The 24,906-nt window shown below is 38.4% G+C and overlaps 1 protein-coding gene across 1 annotated transcript in view; it reads left to right on the top strand.

The window, feature by feature from the left end:
- The first annotated feature begins 6,439 nt into the window (after positions 1-6,439).
- VSIG4 (V-set and immunoglobulin domain containing 4) overlaps positions 6,440-24,906 on the top strand; it is a 34,495-nt gene continuing 16,028 nt past the window's right edge. Inside the window, exons 1-3 of the mRNA XM_015251775.3 lie at positions 6,440-6,585; positions 12,433-12,789; positions 13,538-13,819. Of these exons, the coding sequence (XP_015107261.1) occupies positions 6,528-6,585; positions 12,433-12,789; positions 13,538-13,819 (697 nt within the window). The 5' untranslated portion in view covers positions 6,440-6,527. The remainder of the gene's footprint in view (positions 6,586-12,432; positions 12,790-13,537; positions 13,820-24,906) is intronic.

Raw genomic sequence — 24,906 nt, 5'->3', positions numbered from 1 at the left:
TGACTCTCTGCTCCTTTTCTCCATTCTCCTGTCCTCAGGAATATGGCAAGCTTTCATGGCTTCACCATAATCTCTCTCTAAATGATTGTCAAGGATCTCTCTCTATCCATGACCTCTCTTCTGATTTCTAGTCCTACTATATTCTCCCTAGGAGGACATCTCAAATCATAAGTCCCATCATTTCTATTCTTATGTGGCTGGTCCCAAACTATCTTCTGATAAAAGCAGCCACTCCCTCCTTCAGCATTTGTGGCCAGCCAGATCTACCATATGAGCAATATCTATGCTTTACATTTAGCCATGATTCAATTTGACACATAATCAAGTCCTAGCCACTTTTCTTTCCCCAGTCTCTGGCATCTGTTCTTTCTACTCTGATTTCACTGCCACCATCATACATTTACTCATTTGTTGCAAAATCATCCAAACTGGTCTCCCTGCTTCTAATCTTGCTCCTCTAGAGTCTACCATAGATAAGCTAGGGGTATCATTTTAAAAACATAAACCAGATCATAGCATCCCCATGTTCAGATCCCTCTAATCATTCCTTATCTCAGAGTAAATGCTAAAATTATTTAAATGTCCCTTAAAACCCTATATGATACACTCTCCTTCAATCATCCCCTTTTCCATTACATCATTTACCAGTTGCCCCTTCATTCACTCTACTCCAACACACACATGAACATGCCAAGCATGCTCCCTTCTCAGGACCTTTCTACTTGCAGTCCTACATTCCTGGAATTATCTTTCCTCAGATATCTGCCAAACCTGCTCTTTCACTTCATTCAAATCTCTGTTCAAATTTTACTTCCAAGAGTGTATACCACCTTATCACTGTCTGAATTAATTTTCTATCACTGCCATAACAACTTATCACAAACTTAGTAGCTTAAAACACCACAAATTTATTATCTCACAATTCTAGAGGTCAGAAGTCTGCCAAGGATCTTACGAAAATCAAGATGTAAAAAAATAAATAAGCACAGCATAAATACAAAACTGCAACAGACTCATAGACATAGAATACAAACTAGTGGTTGCCAAGGGGGCAGGGGTTGGGAAGGGATAGACTGGGATTTCAAAATTGTAGAATAGATAAACAAGATTATACTGTATAGTACAGGGAAATATATACAAGATCTTATGGTAGCTCACAGAGAAAAAAATGTGACAATGGATATATATATATGTTCATGTATAACTGAAAATTTGTGCTCTACACTGGAATTTGACACAACATTGTAAAATGATTATAAATCAATAAAAATGTTTTAAAAAATTTCCCCTTCCTCAGAAACAACCATTCAATCATTTTCAACCCTTTCAACTGATTTTTTTTGGAGTTTTGACTCCATAACGCTAACATGCTTATATTGCTACCTCTCTCTTCCATAGAAGATGAGAATCTAGCTCTCACTTGCTCCCCCATATGCATTAACTCCAGTCCAGTACATATACATTCATGCATATTTCCTATCTTCCTATTACCTCAATAAATCAACAGATAATTTTGGTGTTGGTAGCAAGATTCAGTGTTTATGTTCCTGGAACGTCATGGTTGAGCCATATCATATATAATTTTCCATTTCCTTTCCATATCTATTTGTTTGGTTTTTTGTTTAATAGATACATTCCACTGGAAAAGTAAGCATCATTTTATTTAGTTCATTACAATATCCCCAGGACCTAAAACAGTGTCAAGAACATTAAGGTTAAATAATATGCATTTGTTTGTTACCCACTATATACCTAGTCTCATGCCTGGGCTCTTGTACTAGAATCTTGTAAAGCCAGACCTAGCAGGGCCTTTAACAGTGAGATAGGTCTGTGAATTTCAAAAGACCCGTTTTAGGCAAATAACATGTTAGAATCCCAGAAGACCTAGCAGATAAAATCAGAGTAGTTCTGATTAATGTGGGTTTGGAGAGTTGAAGTCAGTAGTATGTGGGTAAATATTTTAAAAAACAGCTCTCTCAAGAGAAAAAAAAAAGAAGCCCCGGCTTATGGCATTTGTTGACTTTCATAATGTAAATATTCCCACTATGGTCAATTTCAAGCTACCAACATGATTTCGCTGAACATGGATTTGGGAAGGAATATGCACAATCAGCTCTTGGGACTCAAGGTGGCCCCAACACACCATTGGTTGAAATAGTCTAGTACTTCTCTCTCCCATTCCCTCTCAATTCGCCCTTACAGGATCCCTAGGGTTCCCCAGAACATAGCTTTAAAATACATGGGTGAATATGACATCTTTAGGGTATAGATGGGAAAACTTAGGTCCAGAGAAGGGGAAGAACCCAGGCCTCCTAATGCCTATTCCAATGCTCTTTCCATTGCATTATGTTGCCAATAGCCCAGTCTCCCATTCCCCTGCTTCCAATTTCCCCACCCGATTTCAAGGACATTCTGCCAATAGATTTTGCCTTAAAATACTTCTTTCAACAGTAACATGTCCCAGATCTACTCTGAAGCCTTCTATACCTCTCATAGATGCCTATAAGGTCAAGTTTGGGCATTTTGGCTTGGTTTCCAAGACCATCCACAATCCGGCTAAGCTTTTCCTCTCCTCACTTTCATATATATATACACACCAAGCTAAAGTCTAACTGATTTTCTCCATCCTCACCATAATGCTCCTTGCTGCTTCTGGCTTTGGCTCTCTCTTTCTCTCTCTCCATCTTATCTGGAATTCCTTCCCCATCTTCTTTGCCCAGCCAGTGCTAAACAAATCTCAGATCTTAGCCCATAACCCAGTTACTCTGGGAAGCCTTCTTAGACCACTGAAGTACATTTTTTTTTTACCACCTCTGTACTCTTACTGTACAAATGAGTTTCTGTTATTCCTCTGTCCCTTAGTATGTGAGGCCTGTTATTGTTAGTTTGCTTTTAAATACCTCTCATTCTCTTTTTATGTTCCTTTGGGTTGATGTTTATGTGTGTGTTTATCTGTGTGTTTATATGCTTATATGTATGTATTGCCTACTTCTGTTCTGTATGGATCTGTGTTTCAATGTTTTTTTTTGTGCCTATGTGCATGTCAGTGCATATTTGTTTGTATGACTGTTTTGTGTGTCTACGTGCAGTGTATGTCTGCATGTATATTTTGTGTTATCTGTCATTGTGCTAATATTTTATGCCTGTGGCCATCATATATACATATGTATATCTATATGTATATATGTCCCTATGTAGCTCTGCATCTACATTTATATATAGTATTTGTGTGTTTATGGATTTGTGTGTATGCGTGTTTTTGAGCAGGACTTGTGTGGATTTCCTTTTTGCACCACTGTTTCCCTCCAGCTCAGCCAAGTCCAAGGTGCACATGGATACAGGAGGTCTCACACTGATTAATTGTTCCAATCTGCCCTTTCAACCTTTTCTAAGAAGGTAGGCTATGGAAATGGAAGTAGCCACAGAGTCCCAGTGGCCTCTGGATACTGGGCCTCAAAGTGTATAGATTTTTTGCTGTTGACCTACAGTCTGTGAGCACTTACTATATGCATAACATAATCCTAAGAAGCATTGTGTTTGAAGATAAGGAAAAGGTGAACTCCCTGGATTAAAACAACTATGCATCTCCCTCTCCTCTCCTCTTCCACAATCTTGTCTTTCTTGGTTCAGCTCAAGTATAGTCCTTGGGAAGGAAGGAGAAAGACGCAGGCTTTGGAAACAAACTAACTTGAATTGAAAATCTCCCTTCTGACACTTACCAGTTGTGTGACTGTGGGCAGATTTCTCAGTATTTGTAGACATCAGTTTCCTCAACCAGAATACAAAGGATTAATAATGTCTTCCTTATAATGTAAGACTTAGAGATAATGCCCTCAGCTGAGAGCAGGAGTTCTAGAAATAGTAGTTTTTATATCAAGTCCTCTGGGAAGTCTTTTCACACTACTTGCTAGATGGCTGAACCACAAGGTTTAAAGTTCTATTAAGTCTACAAGTCTACCTTGTATCAGGGTGTACATGTGGGTGTGTGCCACTGATGTGTCTGTACATTTGTATCCTCACTCTATTCTAAAGTGTCTCTAAGCCTAGGATCATGTCTAACATTTCTTCTGTCTCCTTTACAATATCCAGAGAGGATCTAGAAATATTTTATAAGTGGTCATTAAAGGTATGAAGAAAGCATAATAGATTTTTACTTAACAGTATCATTTTTGAAGACACACAGTTATGGGTTTGGATCTTGTCTAGGCAGTTGTATACAGGTAAGCAATTTCACTATTCTGGGCCTAAGTATCATTTGTAAAATTGTGATTTACTCAATTCATTCATCAAAGAATATCTATTGAGTGTCTATTGTATGTCAGACACTGGGGATACAACAATGAACATGAATAACAGAAATTCCTGCTTTCATAGGGCTTACATTCTAGAGTGGGAGACAGACAACAAACAAATAAACCAGTAAATACACAAGATGTCAAGTAGTGATGAGTTCCACAAAGAAAAAGATTAATAACAATGTAAATGTATAAAGAGTGACAGAAGAGACACAAGAGTAAGTACAATAATACCCATCTGTGGGATTGTAAGTCCAAATGAAATAATCCACACTAAGTGTTGAATATGGTACTTGAAAGAGTAATAGATTAAGAAATAGTAGCTGTCATTGTTATAGTTGTTATTGTATGTATGGTGTAGTTAGATTTTTAAAAATCAGAAAAGATAAAAATATCAAGTCTAACAGTGTCATGTTACAATTTGGGAAGCTGAGGTTCAGTGAGGTTTAGCTCACCTAACGTCTCAGAATGAAGTAGACGCAAAACCAGGTCTCTCTTTGGGCTTCCTAACTTCCCCTTCAATATTCTTCTTGTCCATTGCAGCTATTGAGCTCACTGTAGGACTGGAAGTCTTTCCCACCGAAATTCTGTGCATGCTCCTGAGGACATTTATCTTCAGATCCAGAAGATCCTAACAAGAGGCACGAAGCAGTTCAAAAAATACACAGTCACTAGGGAAAACAGAAATTGACACCAGTCCAATGGGGCATGAGCTTCCGGCTCTTCATCAAGAAAGACTATATAGGTGAAAGTGTGTGTGTGTGTGTGTGTGTATGGTAGTAGTGGTGCTACTATCAATAGTAGTAGGGTGTTGGAAAATACAGAAGGAGGTGCCCCAAAGTTCATGGTTCCCTGAGTAAGGACCCAATGGGAAAGAATGTCTAGAAGTTCCAGTGAGGTAGACTGAATGAAGTAACCAAAAAGCAAGGGACAACCAGACTGGGAGGATTGAATTTGAGAGGCAGAAGGGTTTGACAGAATTCTATATGATAATGACAGGGCCTAAAATACTGGAGTCTCTCCTTAGTCCTTGCATGGCTGCAAATCATCTGTATGTAACTACCCCTTGACAGGCATATGGAGGAAATAATATCTCTGGAGTCACAGATTCCCTTCTTCAAACCTCTCTCCTCCCCTAACCAAGACCTCTCTATCCCTCTAACAAAAAAGAAAGCTAAATTTAGATGTTACTTAACTTCAGTATGAATTTGTTGGATGTACTTTTTCTTTTTGAGGTGTTTATATTTTCAAAGTTTAGTAGACTGTTGGCAGTGCTAAACCTAGAGGTAGACTTCTGGTATACTTTTGGTGAACTTACAGTCACTCTGGGGCCTGAAAGAGAGGCAATTAAGCTTCTTAGAATGCTTAATATCACTTTCTTGCAGTTCAGGGATATATAACAATTAAAAGTCATTGAAAAGTCCTACCTAATAGAGTATATCACTATCAGGTCAATTGGCAAGTACACTGGGTGCTAAACTTCACTTTCTCATAAAAGAAATAAATAATAGATTCATTGTGAGGAGTAATGTGGACTAATGAGAACCCTTATCACCAAGGAGGTAGAGCTATTGGAGAAAGTAATTCAAGGAGCTTTCCCAATATGAAATATGGAGGTATATCTCATATACATGATATCTCATGGCTTACCAATTATTCAAGTATTGCTGTATAAAGATCTTTTTCATATACTTAATCTCTTATACCCTGAAGGCCATAAGCACTTACCTCCAATACTCTGTTTATTTGAATAGACTGAGCAAACAGGGATTAACAGTATGACTACTGAATATTGCAGAGACCAGAAAAGTTGATCTCTTCTACCTGGGTCAGCCAGAAAGGAAAATGCCCTCATACTGGAGGAAGCAGACTCAACCCAAAAGTCATTCTTCAACCTCATCTTGTGAAGGAAACTCAAAATAAACACAGCCTGGGGTGGGCAAAGCCAGAGACCCCTGTTGGCTCCAGGGAAAGTCAAATCAATAGTCTAGCAGGGGGAGGAATTGCTTCACTCACTCTTAAACCTCCAACCCCAGGCAGGGGCAGGAAAGAGGTGCTCACGTGACTTGTATTGAAATAGGGAAGGAAGGGAAATGTGAGATAGGAGTGGGAGTCTAAGTAAGAGATATAAGGAAGAAAAGGAAGTGAGCAAGCACAGACGCTGGCAGCTATCAGGAGTCCAAGCCCTTTGACAACAGGAGGCTGGAAGAAAGATCAGAAGTGGCTCTGGCTATGATGGGGCTCTTACTGGGCATGCTGTTCCTGAGCCACCTAATGGTGGTCACCTGTGGTAAGGCAACAAAGCAGGTCCTGGCTGCCACTGCTGGCACAGGCAAAATTCTGGTGGAGGGGATATGGAATTAAATGCCTACTGAGGAATACCTACTGTTGCTGAGTAGCTGAGTGTTCTCAGCCAATGCTCCAGATTCTCTCAGCTTTGGGCAGATGGAAGGAAGGTGGTTGAAGGCTGTTGAAGAAGCCAGGAGGTAAGTTTGAGTAGGAATTGAGAAGGATTCTCTATTGGAAAACATTCAAATCTTTTTCTAGTACTTGTCATATCTCAGGGACATTAAAAAGTACCCATTGCCACCAAAATTGCTCCTCCATCTGTTACCTTTCACCTAAAATTCTACCATTATACCTTAACCCCTCTGTTTCCAGATTTTGATACCTGTTAAGATATACAGCCCCCAAAGAAGTAATGTCAAGAGCTAGCTGCGCCCTTATAGGTAACCTATATCCACCTCTCACTGATATGAACAAGTGCTCATTATGTCTGTTCACATACTTCCAGTGACTAGAATTCACTACTTCTCCAGCCATCTAGTCTATCCAAGGGCAGCTCCAACTGTTAGAAAGTTTTTTCTTGTGTTGAACTAAATCCACTTCCTTGTGGCTTCCATCCAAAGTCCTCAGCCCTATTTCTTGGAGACACATCTCCTCCCTCTATGTTGTGACAGCTCTTTAGAGTTCTGAGGACAGACACCAGGTCCCTTTTATTCAACTCTTTTCCAAGCTAAAAGGCCTCAGATCCTTCAGCTGTTCTTCACAGGACTTGATTTCTTACCACCTCTTGTGGTAACTCACTTCCCTGTGTACATGGTCCAGTTTGTCTGAGCTATTTGTGGGAGCCTAATGCTGGACACATATCCCTAAAGAGGTCTGACTATCTTATAGTAGCATTATTTTGGGGGATCTTCTTCCATCCTCATTTATATCCCTGTGAACTGAAACAGCCTTTTAAGAAACTAAGCCTGGGTAATAACTAAGTGAAACACCAGATAGGGTAAAAGGATTCTTGCTGCAAATCTGCTTGTGTCATGTCCTTAGAGGGAGAGGCTAGATGGGTGTTAGCTTGGTGTCCCTTGTGTGGTCAGAAAGAACCCTACTTCCCATAGCTGACTTGGATTAGGCTACCCTATCCTGGGGCTATGTGTCCCATCAAATTCTAGAACTTCGACGTTAGAAGAGACACTGAATTAAGTCACCCAAGAAGGAAAATAATTTGTTCCAGGCCACAGAGAATTAGTAGAAGAGTTAACACTCCAAAAAAATACTGTTCTTTCTACAACTATAATACTTTCACTATTTAACATATTTTAGAGTAGATCTCTCTACCTTCTCCAAATCAGTTGATGTGAACTGGGACTTACAGAGGCAGAACTGGAGCTCAGGGAAACATTTTGAAAATGTTAAATTTAAGTTGTGTGTGTGTGTTTGCATGCATGTATATTGTTCCCTCCACAGCTTGTGAGGTCCTTTAGAACTGGAATCAGACCTTCTGTTTGCGTAGAGGGCCTTACACCACAGACCTGAGACTGAGGACACTGAATGGCCAGTAATGCTTCCCCTCTCCCTGGATCTGTGTCCTCAGCTCTTCTGTATACTGAAGAGATCAGCTTGGCTAGCTTCAAAAGGCCCTGCCAGCTGCACATCCCTGTAGGACTATGGCTTCACTTTTAAAAAGCCTCTAGATCTAAGACATATGTTGATATAATCATAATAAAATAAGTCCTAGCACTTACATTTTATAAGCATTATAAACATTTTATAAATACCGAGTATATAAGCTAATTCTTTATTGAGAACACATCCCACGAAGGGGACAGAGGCCATACATGGAGGCGTGGGGTCATGGGTAGATGTCACCCTCTGTTTGATGATGGGAGGAGGAAAATTCAAAAAGGGACCAAGAATGGACCTCATAAAAGGCCCTATAGCCCCCAAACTAAGTTTTCCCTTTCTTTAGGACCATCACACAGGCTGTAGACATTTTTGTTCTTCTAAGTCCAGGTCCCAGGATCAGAGTAGGCTCCAGTATTGTCCCTTCTTTCTCAAGTCAAAACAAAACACTCTGTGTCAATGCTCAGACCTTTTCTTTCTTCTGACAGGGGACAATATTTGAAGGAAATTCAATCATTCCCTGAGGGAATAGAGCTAGGTTCTGAAGTTCTGGGAAAGGATTTTCAGAAAGCAGGTGGCAAATGGGGAAATTTTTTTTCCAGGCAGTCAGGAGGATATTATCCAGCTCTAGGATAAGACCCCTTAAACTATGTCAAATAGGCCCAGATAAGGGGCTGTTGTTTTCAGCTGCAGTTGATAGATTACTAAGTTAAAAAATTAAGAAGACAGTGTAGCATCTGAAAACCTTCATTCTAGGCCTCCAGGCCCAGGTCTGCCTCTGCTGTCTGTGTGACTTTGTGTAACCACGTTTCTCTCTCTGGGCCTCAACTTGTCCATATGTGCCATGAAGAAGTGTGATTAAGTGGTTTCTACCATTCTGGAAGTCTCCAACTTATATCATGTCTGGTAGGATAGCCCTGTTGTACCAAGTACCTTGCCATTTGGTGGTTTGTATGGATCCATAATGGGCAGAGCATCCCCCCAAAAGTTGACATTTTCCTGAAATTGATTTTCCATACCCAATCTTCCAGGAAAGTCAAAAATATTTCTTAATTTGGCTAACATTTCACATTGGCTGCCAAGCCAGCACTGTTGCTGAAGGTACAGGCTACTGTGTCCTCTCTAGTTACCATACAACACAGGGATGACTTATTACCTGCCCATAACTTGGTAGGTCCCATCAGGTTGGAAAGAGGAGCTTCTTAACTTCTCATACGCTAACTTCTCCCTTCAGGTCATTATTAAAGGAGACAATTATCCAATATAATGAATCTATCTACCCTGAGGAAGACATATTGAGGACTTCTATAGGATAAGAAGTATCAAGACAAATAGGTGATGTTTCTCTTGAGGCATGGGACAGAACTAGCATTTATCCCACATCTACTGAATGCCAACCACTGTGCTAGGCACTTTCACACCTATGAGCTCATTTGATCTTCATATGAATATGAACCCTCAATGGAAGGTTCATTATTATATCTATTTACTAATAATGACCTGAAGCTCAGATAGGTTTAGCCATTTACCCAAGGTCACACAGAGAGATATATGGTAAGGTAGACCTTAAACTGAAATTTGTATTACTTTTCTTACTACATCATGCAGTCCTTCACTGCCCTCCTGATCTCACTAGGTGCTCCTAATAATTGTTTCTCTAAGCTCTCTGTGCACCAGAGGAATAATTGGAATTATAAGCCTATGCTATTGAAGTTACCTTTACTTTAGAGGTCAGAGTACATGAGGAATAGTACATTGTCCTTCCTTGTAATGCCCTGTGCCTACAATACACTCCCTCTTTATGCTACTGATGAAGCAGGAGGAATAAAAGGAAAGCATAAAAAATGAAAAAGGAAGAATAAGAGGAGCAAGATGGAAGAATGGGTGAAAAGAAGGAAGAAGAAAGGAGGGGGGAAGAAAAAAATAAAAGAGGGGAAATATGCCATTATTGTCTGGTAACTAACTCTGTCCCATTCTCCTATTCTAAAATGGAGGAGTCAAGCCTGCTCTACTTCTAGAAGTGACTGTTGAGACTGAGAAATTGGACTGGCTGTCCATATTTTTGACAGACCAGAATGGGTCATGTGAGAATCCCCAGCAAGTTCCCAGAGTAATGCAAGACATGCCTTGCAGCTTCCCCTAGGTCAAAGGGAAGACATATATATACACACAGGCATTTTTAGCTGCTCCAGATAGTCTCACAGCAGAATGCTGCTTTGTTGTCTCAAGAGGAAGGAGGGTGTGAGAATGCTTTTCAAAGGAGGAGAGAAAGTTGAGAGGGCTGGAGAAAGATTAGTGGGAAAAAGCACATTAAACTGAAATGGTCAGGTGGTTTTCACAGGGCTTAAGGTTGGTATATTTGTGCTTGCAAGAGATCAAAAATATATATGGGCATGTGTGTCTGTGATGATAACACTGTATCTGCATGCATATGGAGGCAGGAACTATCAAAAGCACAGTAAAACCTACTACCTGGTGAAAGCTCATCACCAGCTAAAACATGTAATTATTTAATTTCTGTTTCCATTAAGTATATTATAACTGAGTCACGTAGGATGGGAAAGGACCTTAAAGAATAAGGCCGTTCAAGATCTAAACAAAGATCAGAATGTGCCCTAGACAGTCTAGTCCATCATAGACAGCTCTGATTAATTACAAAGTTCATTTTTGGGACAAACCAAAACTTGCTTTATTGTGCTCCCATGTGTGGATCTGGGCTTTTGTCCCTGTCCAGTCTGAAACTCTCTAGAGACTATGTGGGAGATCTAGCAACATGGACTCATGTTTACTTATTGTTTTTAACTCAAGGCTTTTATTTTGCCCAAAGTATGCTGGTTATATTTTAAAATCCCTGGTGAGGGCACAGGCCAAAGCATAGACTTTATTCTACCCATTGATAGAAATTCTGGTACTTGGCACTACATCCTGGGAGCTAGAAAATATGCTCTCACATCACTTTACATCTGCTTGACTGAAGCCTGGGAATCCCAAGCTACATTAAAAAAAAACCTTTTATTTAGTAGTAGCTCATATTTTGAAACTGCCTCTCCTAGGAAAGATATAAAAACATATCTAAATTCAATCCTTCACTCCAGACCCCAATCAAATAAGACACAAAATCATTAAAATCTGAGCTTATGGATGGAAGTTTCTTAATGATAGAGGATGGCTCTGTCAATATTTCCATCTTCCCCTCCTCCCAGTTTCCCTCCCCAGCAAGCCAAGAAGCAATCACCCTTTGGACTTACCAACACCCCTACCAGCCACGTCTAGGACCATACTTAGAACATTTTCCTCTCCAGAACTTTTCCTCTCCATTCCTCCTCAGGATGAAAACTTCCAGTGTACCTTTGCTGAGAACTCAGAGAAGCCAAAGGAGAAATAAATAGAGAAAAAGAGAAATTAAAAAAAAAGTCAGGCTTACAAATTACGGGCTTAAAACTTAACAATAACTAATGACTTTGTTAAACAGGAATGCATCTCACACAAGTTTCTACCCTCAGAATTGTCCTTTGCCTGCCTCCTTCCTCTCTTCCAGAGAAGAGCTTTATTCTAAGAACCCAATCACTGAGCCCTTCTGAGGAAGCAATGCAGAATAAGCAGGGCAAATAGCCCTTTCTTTCTGAGTCCTGAAGCCACCACATTTCTCCAGGTACATAATTACAAGCAATAAAATAGCTCAGACCCAACTGCTCAGCATTTGTTCCCACATTTCCTTTAGAAAATGTTGAAAGAAGTTTTTTTCATGGATTTACAGAATGTTGTAATTTGTAGACCCTTAGAGATCATTGTCTCATACATAATTGACCAGCTATCACTTTGTGGTCTCCTCGAATTGAATTTGGAGGAGTAGGCATAGTATTATTAGCCTCATCAGAGTCATTGTACAGATGAGGAAGCTGAGGTTACAGAAACATTCCATCCAAATTCTCTACATTATATATGAAGAAAACATATCCTCCTAGGTGAAAGACAACTTGCCCAGGGTCACCTCACAGCGAGGCAGCAGGAAAGGACTTGAAACTCATAAAAACTAAACAACTTTAAGGGCTCTCCTTCTGAGGACTGGTTCTGATTGATGGGAAGACTGGCAGAGAACAAAAGGGCGTGGGGAATCTGAAAGTGTGAGTTAAAGTGTTTCTCAGAAGCCTCTATGAGGCCTGCCATTGCCACCCTAGTCCCCAGGTAGGTGTGTCATCTGTGTATCTTTCCTTCTTCTGTTCCCCGTTTTCAGGCCATCCCATCCTGGAAGTGCCTGAGAATGTGACAGGGCCTTGGAAAGGGGATGTAAATATTCCCTGCACCTATGGTCCTCTGCAAGGCTATACACAAGTCTTGGTAAGGTGGCTGGTACAACGTGACTCAAACCCAGTAACCATCTTTCTACGTGACTCCTCTGGAGACCATGTCCAGCAAGCAAAGTACCGGGGTCGCCTACACGTGAACCACCAGGTTCCAGGAGATGTCTCCCTCCAACTGAATACCCTGGAGATGGATGACCGGAGCCACTACACGTGTGAAGTCACTTGGCAGACCTCTGATGGCAACAAATTCATGAGAGATAAGATCACTGAACTCCGTGTCCAGAAACGTGAGTCACTGTTGGGGCTAGGAAAGTACTGGTAAGCAAAGACCCAATAGAAGACTGTAATCCTAGAAAACCCTGAGAAACCCAGAGAGCTTTGTTTCCTTGTGCATAATCCCTCTTCAGTTATATGTGTTAATCAGAAGAAGTGGACAGAGTGACCTCAGTGTTACCACTCTCATGGCAGAATTTAATAAGTGTTGGGAATGCTCACTTGCCTTCAAATCTCTACACCTTCAAAGTGTCCCAGAAATTCCAGCATCCATAGTATGATTGCCTTTCTTGTGCTCTGAGTCTTAAACCTCATAAAAATGAGTATATCTGATCAGTATATTGGAGAGTGGCTAGATACTGACAGAAAAGTTATAGGGAAAGGAATGCATGGATTAATTTTGCTGGCTTGACAATTTTACAAAGGTCTGTCCCTGGTAATCCAAAACTGCAGATAATCCAAAAACTCTACTTGAGCCTAAAACAAAACAAAATAAAAACAGTATTTTTTTCAGTCTGTTGATTTTTTTAATTCTGGATAATCCAAAACTTCAGGTAATACAAAATGGTACCTAATCTTCCAAAGGAAGATCTTATTTATTTAAATTTTCCTATTCCCTTTTTCCTTCCCAAGAGAAGAACCCCTGTTACTTCTCATTGCAGAAATATATCTATACCTCTGAAACCCAGCAGGGATGACTCAGCCTTGTATTCCCATATCCTTGTAGCTTCTCAGAGCCTCCTCTCTTGTCTTTCTTTGCAGTCCCTGTATCTAAGCCCACAGTGATGACTGGCAATGACTATGGCTTCACAGTACCCCAGGGAATGAGGATTAGCCTTCAATGCCAAGCTCGAGGTTCTCCTCCCATCAGTTATGTTTGGTACAAGGAACAGATTAACAATCAAGAACCTATCAAACTAGCAACCAGGAGTACCTTACTCTTCAAGCCTGCAGTGGTGACTGACTCGGGCTTTTATTTCTGTACTGCCAAGGGCCGAGTAGGCTCTGAGCAGTACAGTGACACTGTGAAGTTTGTAGTCAAGGGTGAGTAACCCTCTTTCCTGGTGAATATCTCAACAGACCACCTTGTTCCAGAGAAATATCAGTATAATGTCCTTATTCCTGAGAAAAGAAGTTGGGATGGGGGGGTGGGGAGGGAGTCCTGGGTTGTTCAATTACAAAAACAAAAAATTCTACACTGGGGACAATAGGGCTGGAGACAGTGCCTGTCATGTTGTAGGTTAAGTAGATAAAAATGATAAAGGGGAAAGTGACATTTACTAGGTATTTTTACTTGCTAGATACAATGCACATGTTTTCCTATTGAATCCCCAAAATATGAGATAGTTATCATTACCTTCACTTTACAGAAGAAGAAACTGAGTCAGAAAGGGAAATCTACTTGCCCAGGGACTCACAGCTTAGAAGTTCAATCCTGGATTTGCACTCAAATTTCATGTTCTTTCCCCTATGTCTGATTGCCTTTCATGGTTGAACCTATACCAGCCCCTGGTCACCCTTTTGAATAGTTTTTGTTTGTTTGTTTTTGTTGTGCTTTGTTTGGTGAGTTTTTTGTTGTTGTTATTTTGTTGGTTGAGTATGTTTGGTTTTCCTTTATAAAATAAAGTCCAGATCTCTACATAGTTTCTTTAAATCCACCCCCTCCTTTTTATTAAAGCCAAATGCAAGTACTGATTGAAGTCTCAATGAATATCAACTCTGGTTAATTAAGATCTGACTATTCACTACAGCATTTTCTTTGGAACACTACAAACTATGTACATAAAGAATGTAGGCTGAGTTTAAATGAACAGCCCAGCAGCGATATGTCCAAGTGAGTCTTGTTGCCTTTCAAGAAATCTCCTTGGAAGGAAATACACTTATTTCAGTAAGGTTTTCATAGCCCAAAACACATTGGGAACTGCTTTTAGGAAATTACATTCACAGCCACCTGAAAATTGTTATCCACTGAGGCTATCTCTGTATAAGTCAATTGAGCAAACTGGCTTTTTCCATTTGGATTACGAGACTAATGTTGGTTTTAGACTCCTGTTTTGCCTGCAGGGATTTTTTTCCCAAAGTTGAGCTGTAGTGAGGATGTATGTGCTGTAGGTTTTGGTCTGTTAGTTTACAGGGTAACAAGGGCAGTCTCATTCTCAGAGAATTATATGGACACTGGTCTAGTTCTCTGAGGTGACAATCAGGTCAAGTAGAGAGAACAGGACATGGCCAGGAAGTCCAAGAATGTATACTTCATAAAGAGACAAGTTGAACACTCTCAGATTTCTCTGAGTTCATTCCTAGCCCATCTGGCTAGGACCTTGCTCACAACCAATTAACCTGTCAATTCCTTATGACAATCCATGCTTACAGGCAGCTGTTAGGCAGTGCTAACTATTGACCTCTATGGACAGATAAGGAAATTGAGATTCAGAGAAGATACTCTAAGCCTTCTATCCTTCCCTGCTCTCTGAGACAAGCTACTCTCTCTTGGCTTCCTCTACCTGCCTCTTTCTCCATTTCAATCTGGTCCCATAAGTTTGGTCTCCTGTTTCATCTCTGCCTTACATAGCTCTCAGCCCCTCATCCCTCCACCTCAGCCTCTGTACAGATCCTCAGTTCTAGGATGGCTCTGTATGCCATTTCTTTGCTCACAATCTTTGGCTGCTGAGCTCTGCTTGCAAAAAAAGCCCAGAGATGCATTGGTCCCAGTTCATTTTCACGCTCTGTGACATCCATTGCCTATCCCCATGCTATTTGTCAATCAATGTGCTCATCTTTGTCCCATTCCTTATAGGAGCTATTCAGAACACTTTCTGCCTAATTTCATGTCCCCAGCCCTGCTCCCAGAGATGAGGTCACCTCCGCCTTCTTTGAGAAGATCCAGACCCTTCCCTCAAATGTGAATTCTATCAACCATAATCTATCTTGACATTTCCCTACCCATCCTCTCTTGGCTCAGAGTACAATGTGCCTTTCTTCTCTTCATAGCAAACTCTCTCTGAGCTCTTAACCTCAACTACTCCAACTCTCTGCTTCACCCATTATCCTCTACAAAAGCCTAAAATGTATGTCTGTATGGATGGATTATATAATATCTATCTATGTATGTATGTAAACCTAATGTGTATATGTATGTTATTTAATATATATACACACATATATGTTACTTAAAATAACATAAAAATCTTTCTTCCCATCTGCCACCCCATCCCTCTCCTTTGGCCACTACCAAACTACTGTCCCTCTCAATTTATCACAACATAACTTTGTAAACTGGAGTCATCACTGACCTCCAAATCACCAAAGTTCCATTTACACTCATCCTCCTCAATGCCTCTGTAGCAGTTAGCCCTGTTGAACATTTCTTCCTCTTCAAAGCCTTTTCAACCACTAGTATCAACACCACATCTCTCTTGGTTCTCCTAGTACCTATCTGTCTGATCCTTCTCAGACACTTTTGCTGTAACTTCCTTGATTCATCCGTTGATTTTAAGTATCCTTAAAGATATTCCTGTCTTCCTGTATGTCTATAGCATTTCATAAGAGGATTTTTATTAACTTATGTGGCTTCAAATATCACCTCTAAGCTAACAATACTCAAATCAACAATTTCATCCCTAATTTCTCTCCTTAGAGCCTGATTTCAATGACTAGTTACCTCTGGACAGCTTCATTTTTAATCTCACTTGTCTAAAACTAAACTTACCTTTTAGTCACAAAAGCTACTCCTCAAACCTGTGAGAAAATTCAGCAATGTCTTTCACTCTTCCTTCTCCTTCACCTCTCAAATAATCATCAAGATCACCAAGTTCCTTGAATTCAACTACTGAATCAGTTCTCTTATTAAGCTCTTCTTTTCTTTTCCCATACTCTCGTAGTTTATTCCTCTTTTTCCCTTAACAATTTCAATAGCTTTTTAAATGATCTCCCCATGTCCTCCCATCCTCACCAAACCATTAACTTATTCTACATTTATTGAGTATCTGTTATATGTCACTAGACATAAAATCCATGACTAGCTCTCCATAGTTCAGCAAAGTACCTGGCAGACAGGAGGCTCTTAATGAATATTTGTCAATGACAGGTCAAAATATGCACTCTCTTATCTTCAAAAACTCTATCACACTTTGTCAGAATTATTTTCCCAAAACTTAGATTAAGCAATGTAACTTTTCCTTCCTCAACAACATTCTGTTACTCCCCATGAATGCTTCTACCAAAGAATAAAGCCTTAACTCCCTTAATCTGTTTCCAGCTTATCTATTCAGCCTTATCTTCTAAAATATCTCTCCACATCTAAAACATAAAATTATGTTCCCTCTGCGTGCAATGTTCTTCCTCCTTCTTTGCCTAAAGAAATTCTATCAACCTTTCATTGACATCTTCCTTTTTTACTGAGATATACTTCACACACTATAATATTCAACATTTTAAAGTATATAATTCAGTGGCTCAGAAGTTTGTGCAACCATCACCATTATCTGTTTCTAGAACATTTTAATCACCCTGGAAGAAAATGTTGTACCCACTAGGTTTTCACTGCTTTTTCCCATTCTCCCATTGCCTAGAAAATACTAATCTGCTTCTGTCTTTATGTATTTACTCATCCTGGGTATTACATATAAGTTGAACCATAAATATGTGATTTTATTGTGTCTGGTTTCTTTCACTTAACATAATGTTTTCAAAGTCTATCTATGTTGTATCAATACTTCATTCTTTTTATTTCCAAATAATATTCCATTGTGTGGCTATAACACATGCTATTATCCATTCATCAGTAGATGGGCATTTGGATTGTTTCTACTTTTTGGCTGCTGTAATATTTTGGCTGTTATAAGTAATGCTTTTATGAGCAATCATGAAAGTTTTCATGTGGATGTACTTTTTTAAGAGCGGAAATGTTGGGTCATATAATCACTCTATGTTTAACTTGTTTTTAATTGAAGCATAGTCAGCTACAATGTGTCAATTTCTGATGTACAGCACAATTTCCCAGTCATGTGTGTATGTGTATATATACACATACATATATTAATTTTCATGTTCTTTTTCACTGAAGGTTATTACAAGATATTGAATATAGTTCCCTGTGCTATACAGCAGAAATTTGTTTCTTTTATCTATTTTTATTTATAGTGGTTATATGTTTAACTTTTTGAGTACCCGCCAAACTCTTTCCCAAAGTGACTGCACTATTTTACATTCCCACCAGCAATGCATGTGTGCTACAATTTTTTCACATCCTCACCAACTTGCTATTTTCTATTTATTTTTCTTTTAATTATAGCATACTTAGTGAATGTGAAGTGGTATCTCATTGTGGTTATGAATTGCATGTACCTAATGACTAATGATGTTGTGTATCTTTTCGTGTGCGTATTAGCCATTTCTATGCCTTCTTTGGAGAACTGCTTATTCATATACATTGCACATTTTGAAATTTGGTTGTTCACCTTTTTACTGTTGAGTTGTAAGTGTTCTTTATGTATTCTGAGAACTAGACCATTTTCAGATATACTATTTACAAATATTTTCTCCCATTCTTTAGGTTGCCCTTCACTTTCTTGATAGAGCCCTTTGATGAACAAAAGTTTTAATGCAGATGAAGCCCAACTTATCTGCTATTTTACTTTTGATCCTTATGCTTTGGTATTATAGCTAAGAACCCATAACCAAAATCAAGGTTATAAAGGTTTATTTCTAACGTTTTCTTTTAAGAATTTTATAGTTTTAGCTCTTATGTTTAGGTCTTTGATTCATTTTGAGTTGATTTTTTTGTATATGGTATGAGGTAGAGACCCAATTTCATTATTTTGTTATCCAGTTGTGCCAACACCATTAGTTGAGGAAACTAATCTTTCCCATCGAATAGTCTTGGCAGTATTGTCAAAGATTAATGGTCAAAGATACACAGATTTAGTTCTGGACTCTCAATTGTATTACACTAATATTTGTCTATATTTACCTCTATTTATACCAGTACCACACTGTTTTTTTTAGGTATGTATGTATGTATGTATGTATGTATGTATTTATTTATTTTTAATATTTTTTATTGATTTATAATCATTTTACAATGTTGTGTCAAATTCCAGTGTTCAGCACAATTTTTCAGTCATTCATGGACATATACATACTCATTGTAACATTTTTTTCTCTGTGATTTATCATAACATTTTGTGTATATTTCCCACTGCTATACAGTGTAATCTTGTTTATCTATTCTACAATTTTGAAATCCCAGTCTATCCCTTCCCACCCTCCACCCACCTGGTAACCACAAGTCTGTATTCTCTGTCCATGAGTCTATTTCTGTCCTGTATTTACGCATTGTTTTTGTTTATTTGTTTGTTTTTATTTTTGTTTTTTAGATTCCACATATGAGCGATATCATATGGTATTTTTCTTTCTCTTTCTGGCTTACTTCCCTTAGAATGAAATTCTCCAGGAGCATCCATGTTGCTGCAAATGGCATTATGTTGTCGGTTTTTATGGCTGAGTAGTATTCCATTGTATAAATATACCACTTCTTCTTTATACAGTCACCTGTTGATGGACATTTAGGCTGTTTCCATGTTTTGGCAATTGTAAATAGTGCTGCTATGAATATTGGGGTGCAGGTGTCACCCTGAAATAGATTTCCTTCTGGGTACAAGCCCAGGAGTGGGATTCCTGGGTCATATGGTAAGTCTATTCCTAGACTTCTGAGGAATCTTTACACTGTTTTCCATAGTGGCTGCACCAAACTGCATTCCCACCAGCAGTGTAGGAGGGTTCCCCTTTCTCCACAGCCTCTACAGCATTTGTCACTTGTGGATTTTTGAATGACGGCCATTCTGACTGGTGTGAGGTGATACCTCATTGTAGGTTTGATTTGCATTTCTCTGATAATTAGTGATATTGAACATTTTTTCATGTGCTTTTTGATCATTTGTGTGTCTTCCTTGGAGAATTGCTTGTTTAGGTCTTCTGCCCATTTATGGATTGGGTTGTTAATTCTTTTCTTATTGAGTCATATGATCTGCTTATATGTTTTGGAGATCAAGCCTTTGTCAGTTTCACTTGCAAAAATTTTCTCCCATTCCGTAGGTTTGCTTCTTGTTTTATTTCTGGTTTCCTTTGCTCTGCAGAAGCTTGTAAGTTTCATTAGGTCCCATTTGTTTATTCTTGCTTTTATTTCTTCTAGGAGAAAATTTTTGAGATGTATGTCAGATAATGTTTTGCCTATGTTTTCCTCTAGGAGGTTTATTGTATCTGGTCTTATGTTTAAGTCTTTAATCCATTTTGAGTTGATTTTTGTGTATGGTGTAAGGGTGTGTTCTAGCTTCATTGTTTTACATGCTGCTGTCCAGTTTTCCCAACACCATTTTCTGAAGAGACTGTCTTTATTCCATTGTATATTCTTGCCTCCTTTGTCGAAGATTAGTTGACCAAAGGTTTGTGGGTTCATTTCTGGGCTCTCTATTCTGTTCCATTGGTCTATATGTCTGTTTTGGTTGTAATACCATGCTGTCTTGATGACTGTAGCTCTATACTATTGTCTGAAGTGGGAAAGTTATTCCTCCAACCTCTTTCTTTCTCTTCAGTAATGCTTAAGAAATTCTAGGTCTTTGATGGTTCCATAGAAATTTTATTATGATTTGTTCCAGTTCTGTAAAATATGTCCTTGGTAATTTGATAGGGATTGCATTAAATCTGTAGATTGCATTGGGCGGTATGACCATTTTAACAATATTGATTCTTCCAATCCAAGAGCAAGGAATATCTTTCCATTTATTAAACTCTTCTTTAATTTCCTTCATCAATGTTTTATAGTTTTCTGGTATAATTCTTTCACCTACTTGGTTAGATTTATTCCCAGATATTTTATTACTTTGGGTGCTATTTAAAGGGGATTGTTTCTTTACTTCCTTTTTCTGTTGATTTACCGTTAGTGTAAAGAAATGCAACTGATTTTTGAACATTAATTTTGTAACCTGCTACCTTGCTGAATTCTTCAATCAGCTCTAGTAGCTTTTGTGTGGACCTGTTAGAATATTCTATATATAGTAACATGTCGTCAGCATATAATAACACTTTTACCTCTTCTTTTCCAATTTGGATCGTTTTTATTTCTTTCTCTTGCCTGATTGCTGTGGCTAGAACTTCCAGGACTATGTTGAATAGGAGGGGTGATAGTGGGCATCCTTGTCTTGTCCCAGATTTTAGTGGGAAGCTTTTGAGTTTTTCACCATTGAGAAATATGCTGGCTGTAGGTTTGTCATACATAGCTTTTATTATGTTGAGATATGATCCTTCTATACCCACTTTGGCAAGAGTTTTTATCATAAATGCATGTTGAATTTTATCAAATGCTTTTTCTGCATCGATTGAGATGATCATGTGGTTTTTGTTCTTTCTCTTGTTGATGTGATGTATTACATTGATTGATTTGCATATGTTGAACCAGCCTTGTGTCCCTGGGATGAACCCCACTTGGTCATGATGTATAATCTTTTTTATTTGTTGTTGGATTCTATTTGCTAAAATTTTGGTGAGGATTTTGGCGTCTATGTTCATCAGTGATATTGGCCTATAATTCTCTTTTTTTGTAGTGTCTTTGCCTGGTTTTGGTATCAGGGTGATGGTGGCTTCATAGAATGGGTTTGGGAGTATTCCCTCCTTTTCAATGATCTGTAAGAGTTTGAGAAGGACTGGTATGAGTTCTTCTTTGTATGTTTGGTAGAATTCCCTGGTGAAGCCATCCGGTCCTGGCTTTTATTTGTAGGGAGGTTTTTAATTGCTATATCTATTTCCTTTCTAGTGATCGGATTGTTCAAGTGGTCAGTTTCTTCTTGATTCAGTTTTGGTGGACAGTATGTTTCCAGAAACTTGTCCATCTCCTCTAGGTTATCCAGTTTGTTTCCATATAGTTTTTCATAATATTCTCGTATGATATTCTGTGTTTCTATTTTGTTTGTTGTAATTTCTCCACTTTCCTTTCTTATTTTGCTAATTTGTGCTCTCTCTTTTTTCTTCTTTGTGAGTTTGGCCAGAGGTTTGTCGATTTTATTTACTTTTTCAAAAAAACAGCTTTTGGTTCGGTTGATATTTTCTATGGTCTTGTTAATCTCTATTGTATTTAATTCCTCTCTGATCTTTATTATTTCCTTCCTTCTCCTGCTTTTTGGGGCTTTTTGTTCTTCTTTTTCTATTTGATTCAGGTGGTGGGTTATCTTGTTTATTTGAGATTGTTCTTCTTTTTTGAAAAAGGCCTGTATCGCTATAAACTTCCCTCTTAGCACTACCTTTGCTATGTCCCATAGGTTTTGAGTGGTTGTGCTTTCATTATCATTTGTCTCAAGGTATTTTTTAATTACAGCTTTAATTTCCTCATTGACCCATTGTTTTTTCAATAACATATTGTTTAATCTCCATGCTTTTCTTTTTTTCTCCTTTGTTTCTCTGTTGTTGATTTCCAGTTTCATGGCACTGTGGTCAGTAAAGATGCTTGAGGTAATCTCAATCTTCTTAAAATTGTTGAGGTTTCTTTTGTGTCCAAGTACATGATCGATCCTGGAAAATGTTCCATGTGCACTTGAAAAGAATGTATATTGTATTTTTTGGGGGTGTAATTCTCTGAAATTATCCACCAAATCTAGTTTTTCTATTGTAGTATTTAATTTCTCTGTTGCCTTGTTTATTTTCTGTCTGGAAGATCTGTCTAGAGATGTTAATGCAGTGTTAAAATCTCCAACTATGATTGTATTCCCATCAATATCACCCTTTATCTCTGTTAGTAATTCTTGTATGTAATTAGGTGCTACTATATTGGGTGCATATATATTAACGAGGGTAATAACTTCATCTTTTATCACTCCTTTAATCATTATAAAATGTCCTTCTTTACCCTTCTTTATGGCCTTTGTTTTAAAGTCTATTTTGTCTGAAATCATTACTGCAACACCTGCTTTTTTGGCTTTTCCATTTGCATGGAATATCCTTTTCCATCCTTTCACTCTCAATCTATATGTGTCCTTCTCCATAAAGTGGGTCTGTTGTATGCAGCATATCGAAGGTTCTTGCTTTATTATCCAGTCTGCCACTCTATGTCTTTTGACTGGAGCATTTAGTCCATTAACATTTACAGTAATTAATGATAGATGTGTGTTTAATGCGTTTTTGAAATTATCTTTGCAGATGAATTGGTATAACCTCTTTGTTCCTTTCTTCTTCCTTTTGTGGTTTGGTAATTTTCCTTTGTATTATCATGGATTTTATTTAATTTTTGTGACTCCCTTGTAAATTTTTGACTTGTGGCTACCCTTTTTTGTAAATCTATTAACCTATACCTGTTTTTATTAAACTGATAATAAAATGATCTCAAACCCATCCTACTGTTAAAAAAATTCAAAAAAGAAATAAAAAAAATTCTATATTTCCCTGCCTCCCTCTCCCACTCTCAGTGATTTGTATGTCTTCTTTTATAATTTCGTGTTTTCTTTATTTGTAATTCATGAATTATCACCTTTCCAGTTGTGAATTTCTCATTTCTGTGGCATCCTGATCCTTTTCTATTTAGAATAGCCCTTTCAATGTTTCTTTTAGCATGGGTTTAGTGTTGCTAAACTCCTGCAGCTTTGTTTTGTCTGTGAAACTCTTTATTTCTCCTTCTATCCTAAAGGATAGCCTTGCTGGATAAAATATCCTAGGCTGCATCTTTTTTTCATTCAGGGCTTTGAATATATCTTGCCACTCCCTTCTGGCCTGTAGTGTTTGTGTAGAGAAATCAGCTGAGAGCCTTATAGGGGTTCCCTTGTAATTCACTCTTTGCTTTTCTCTTGCTGCCTTTAGAATCATTTCTTTATCCTTGACTCTGGCCATCTTGATTATGATATGTCTTGTGTGGGTCTATTTGGATTCTTCCTGTTTGGGACCCTCTGAGTTTCCTGTACTTGGATATCTGATTCCTTCTTTAATTTTGGGAAGTTTTCAATCATGATTTCTTCAAAAACCTTTTCAATCCACTTTGAACATTCTTCCCGTTCTGGGACCCCTATTATGTGTAGATTGGGATGCTTTATATTATCCCATAGGTCCCTTATGCTATTATCATTATTTTTTATTTTCTTATCTTGTAGTTCTTCTGAAAGGGTGCTTTCTAATGCCCTGTCTTCTAGATCACTGTTTCGTTCTTCTGCATTAACTAGTCAGCTTTGCACAGCTATTAGATCATTCCTCATCTCTGTCAATGAGTTTACCCATTCTATTTGCCTCTTCTTTATAGCTTCAATTTCATTTTTCACATATTTTATCTCTCTAAGCACTATCTCTTTTAATTCCTTCAGCAATTTGATCACTCCTTTTTTGAAATTTTGATCTAGGAGGCTATCGATGTCTATTTCATTGATCTTTCTTTCAGGGGATTCCTCTTGTTCTTTTAATTGGGAAAGGTTTCTCTGCTTCTTCATCTTGCTCATACCTCTCTGGCACTGTGGTTTATGGAGTATCAGTTGTCTATTTTTGATCTTAAGACTTTTATCTATCTAATGTCTATTTAGGAATAGAACTTAGGAAAAAAAGAGAAAAATGTAAGAGAGAGAGAGAAAGATTTTTAAAAGAAGGGAGAAAGAGGGTTTGAAAACAGTGTATAATGAATAATTGAAGAGCGGGTTGAAGCAGAGTATTAATCAGGTGGAGACATCCTTTTAAAACCTTTAAAAAAAAGAAAGAAAAAAAAGGGGTGGGGAGATGAATAGATGTGGTTGAAGCCTGTGTCTAATCAATAACAGGACATCAAAACCCAAGAGAAATAGAAATGAATTAAGAAGTAAAAATTAAGAGAGTACCTGAAAATAGAGCAGGTAAAAACAGATTTAAAGAAAACAAAAAAAACAAAAACAATAAAATAAACAAACAAAACAAAAGGGGTTGTTGGTGTTCTCCTGGAGTCTGTGTGCTTTTAATGTGAAGTCCTTCTGTCTTCGTCCTGTTTTGGAAGCTCAGCTTGTTTTCATAGGCCCTCCGTTGGCGCCCTCTTCTGTGCTGCTCCCAGCACCTGTCGGCAAGCAGATCACGCCTCCTCCTAACACGGGGTCAGATGCAGCTCTCCTCTGCTGTGGGCAGGCGGGTCACTGCTCCTCCGG

This window comes from Vicugna pacos, chromosome X (genome assembly GCF_048564905.1).
Source record: "Vicugna pacos chromosome X, VicPac4, whole genome shotgun sequence".
Lineage (NCBI taxonomy): Eukaryota > Metazoa > Chordata > Mammalia > Artiodactyla > Camelidae > Vicugna > Vicugna pacos.
Note: the sequence above shows the minus strand (reverse complement) of the source record. Positions and strands in the feature narration are given on the sequence as shown.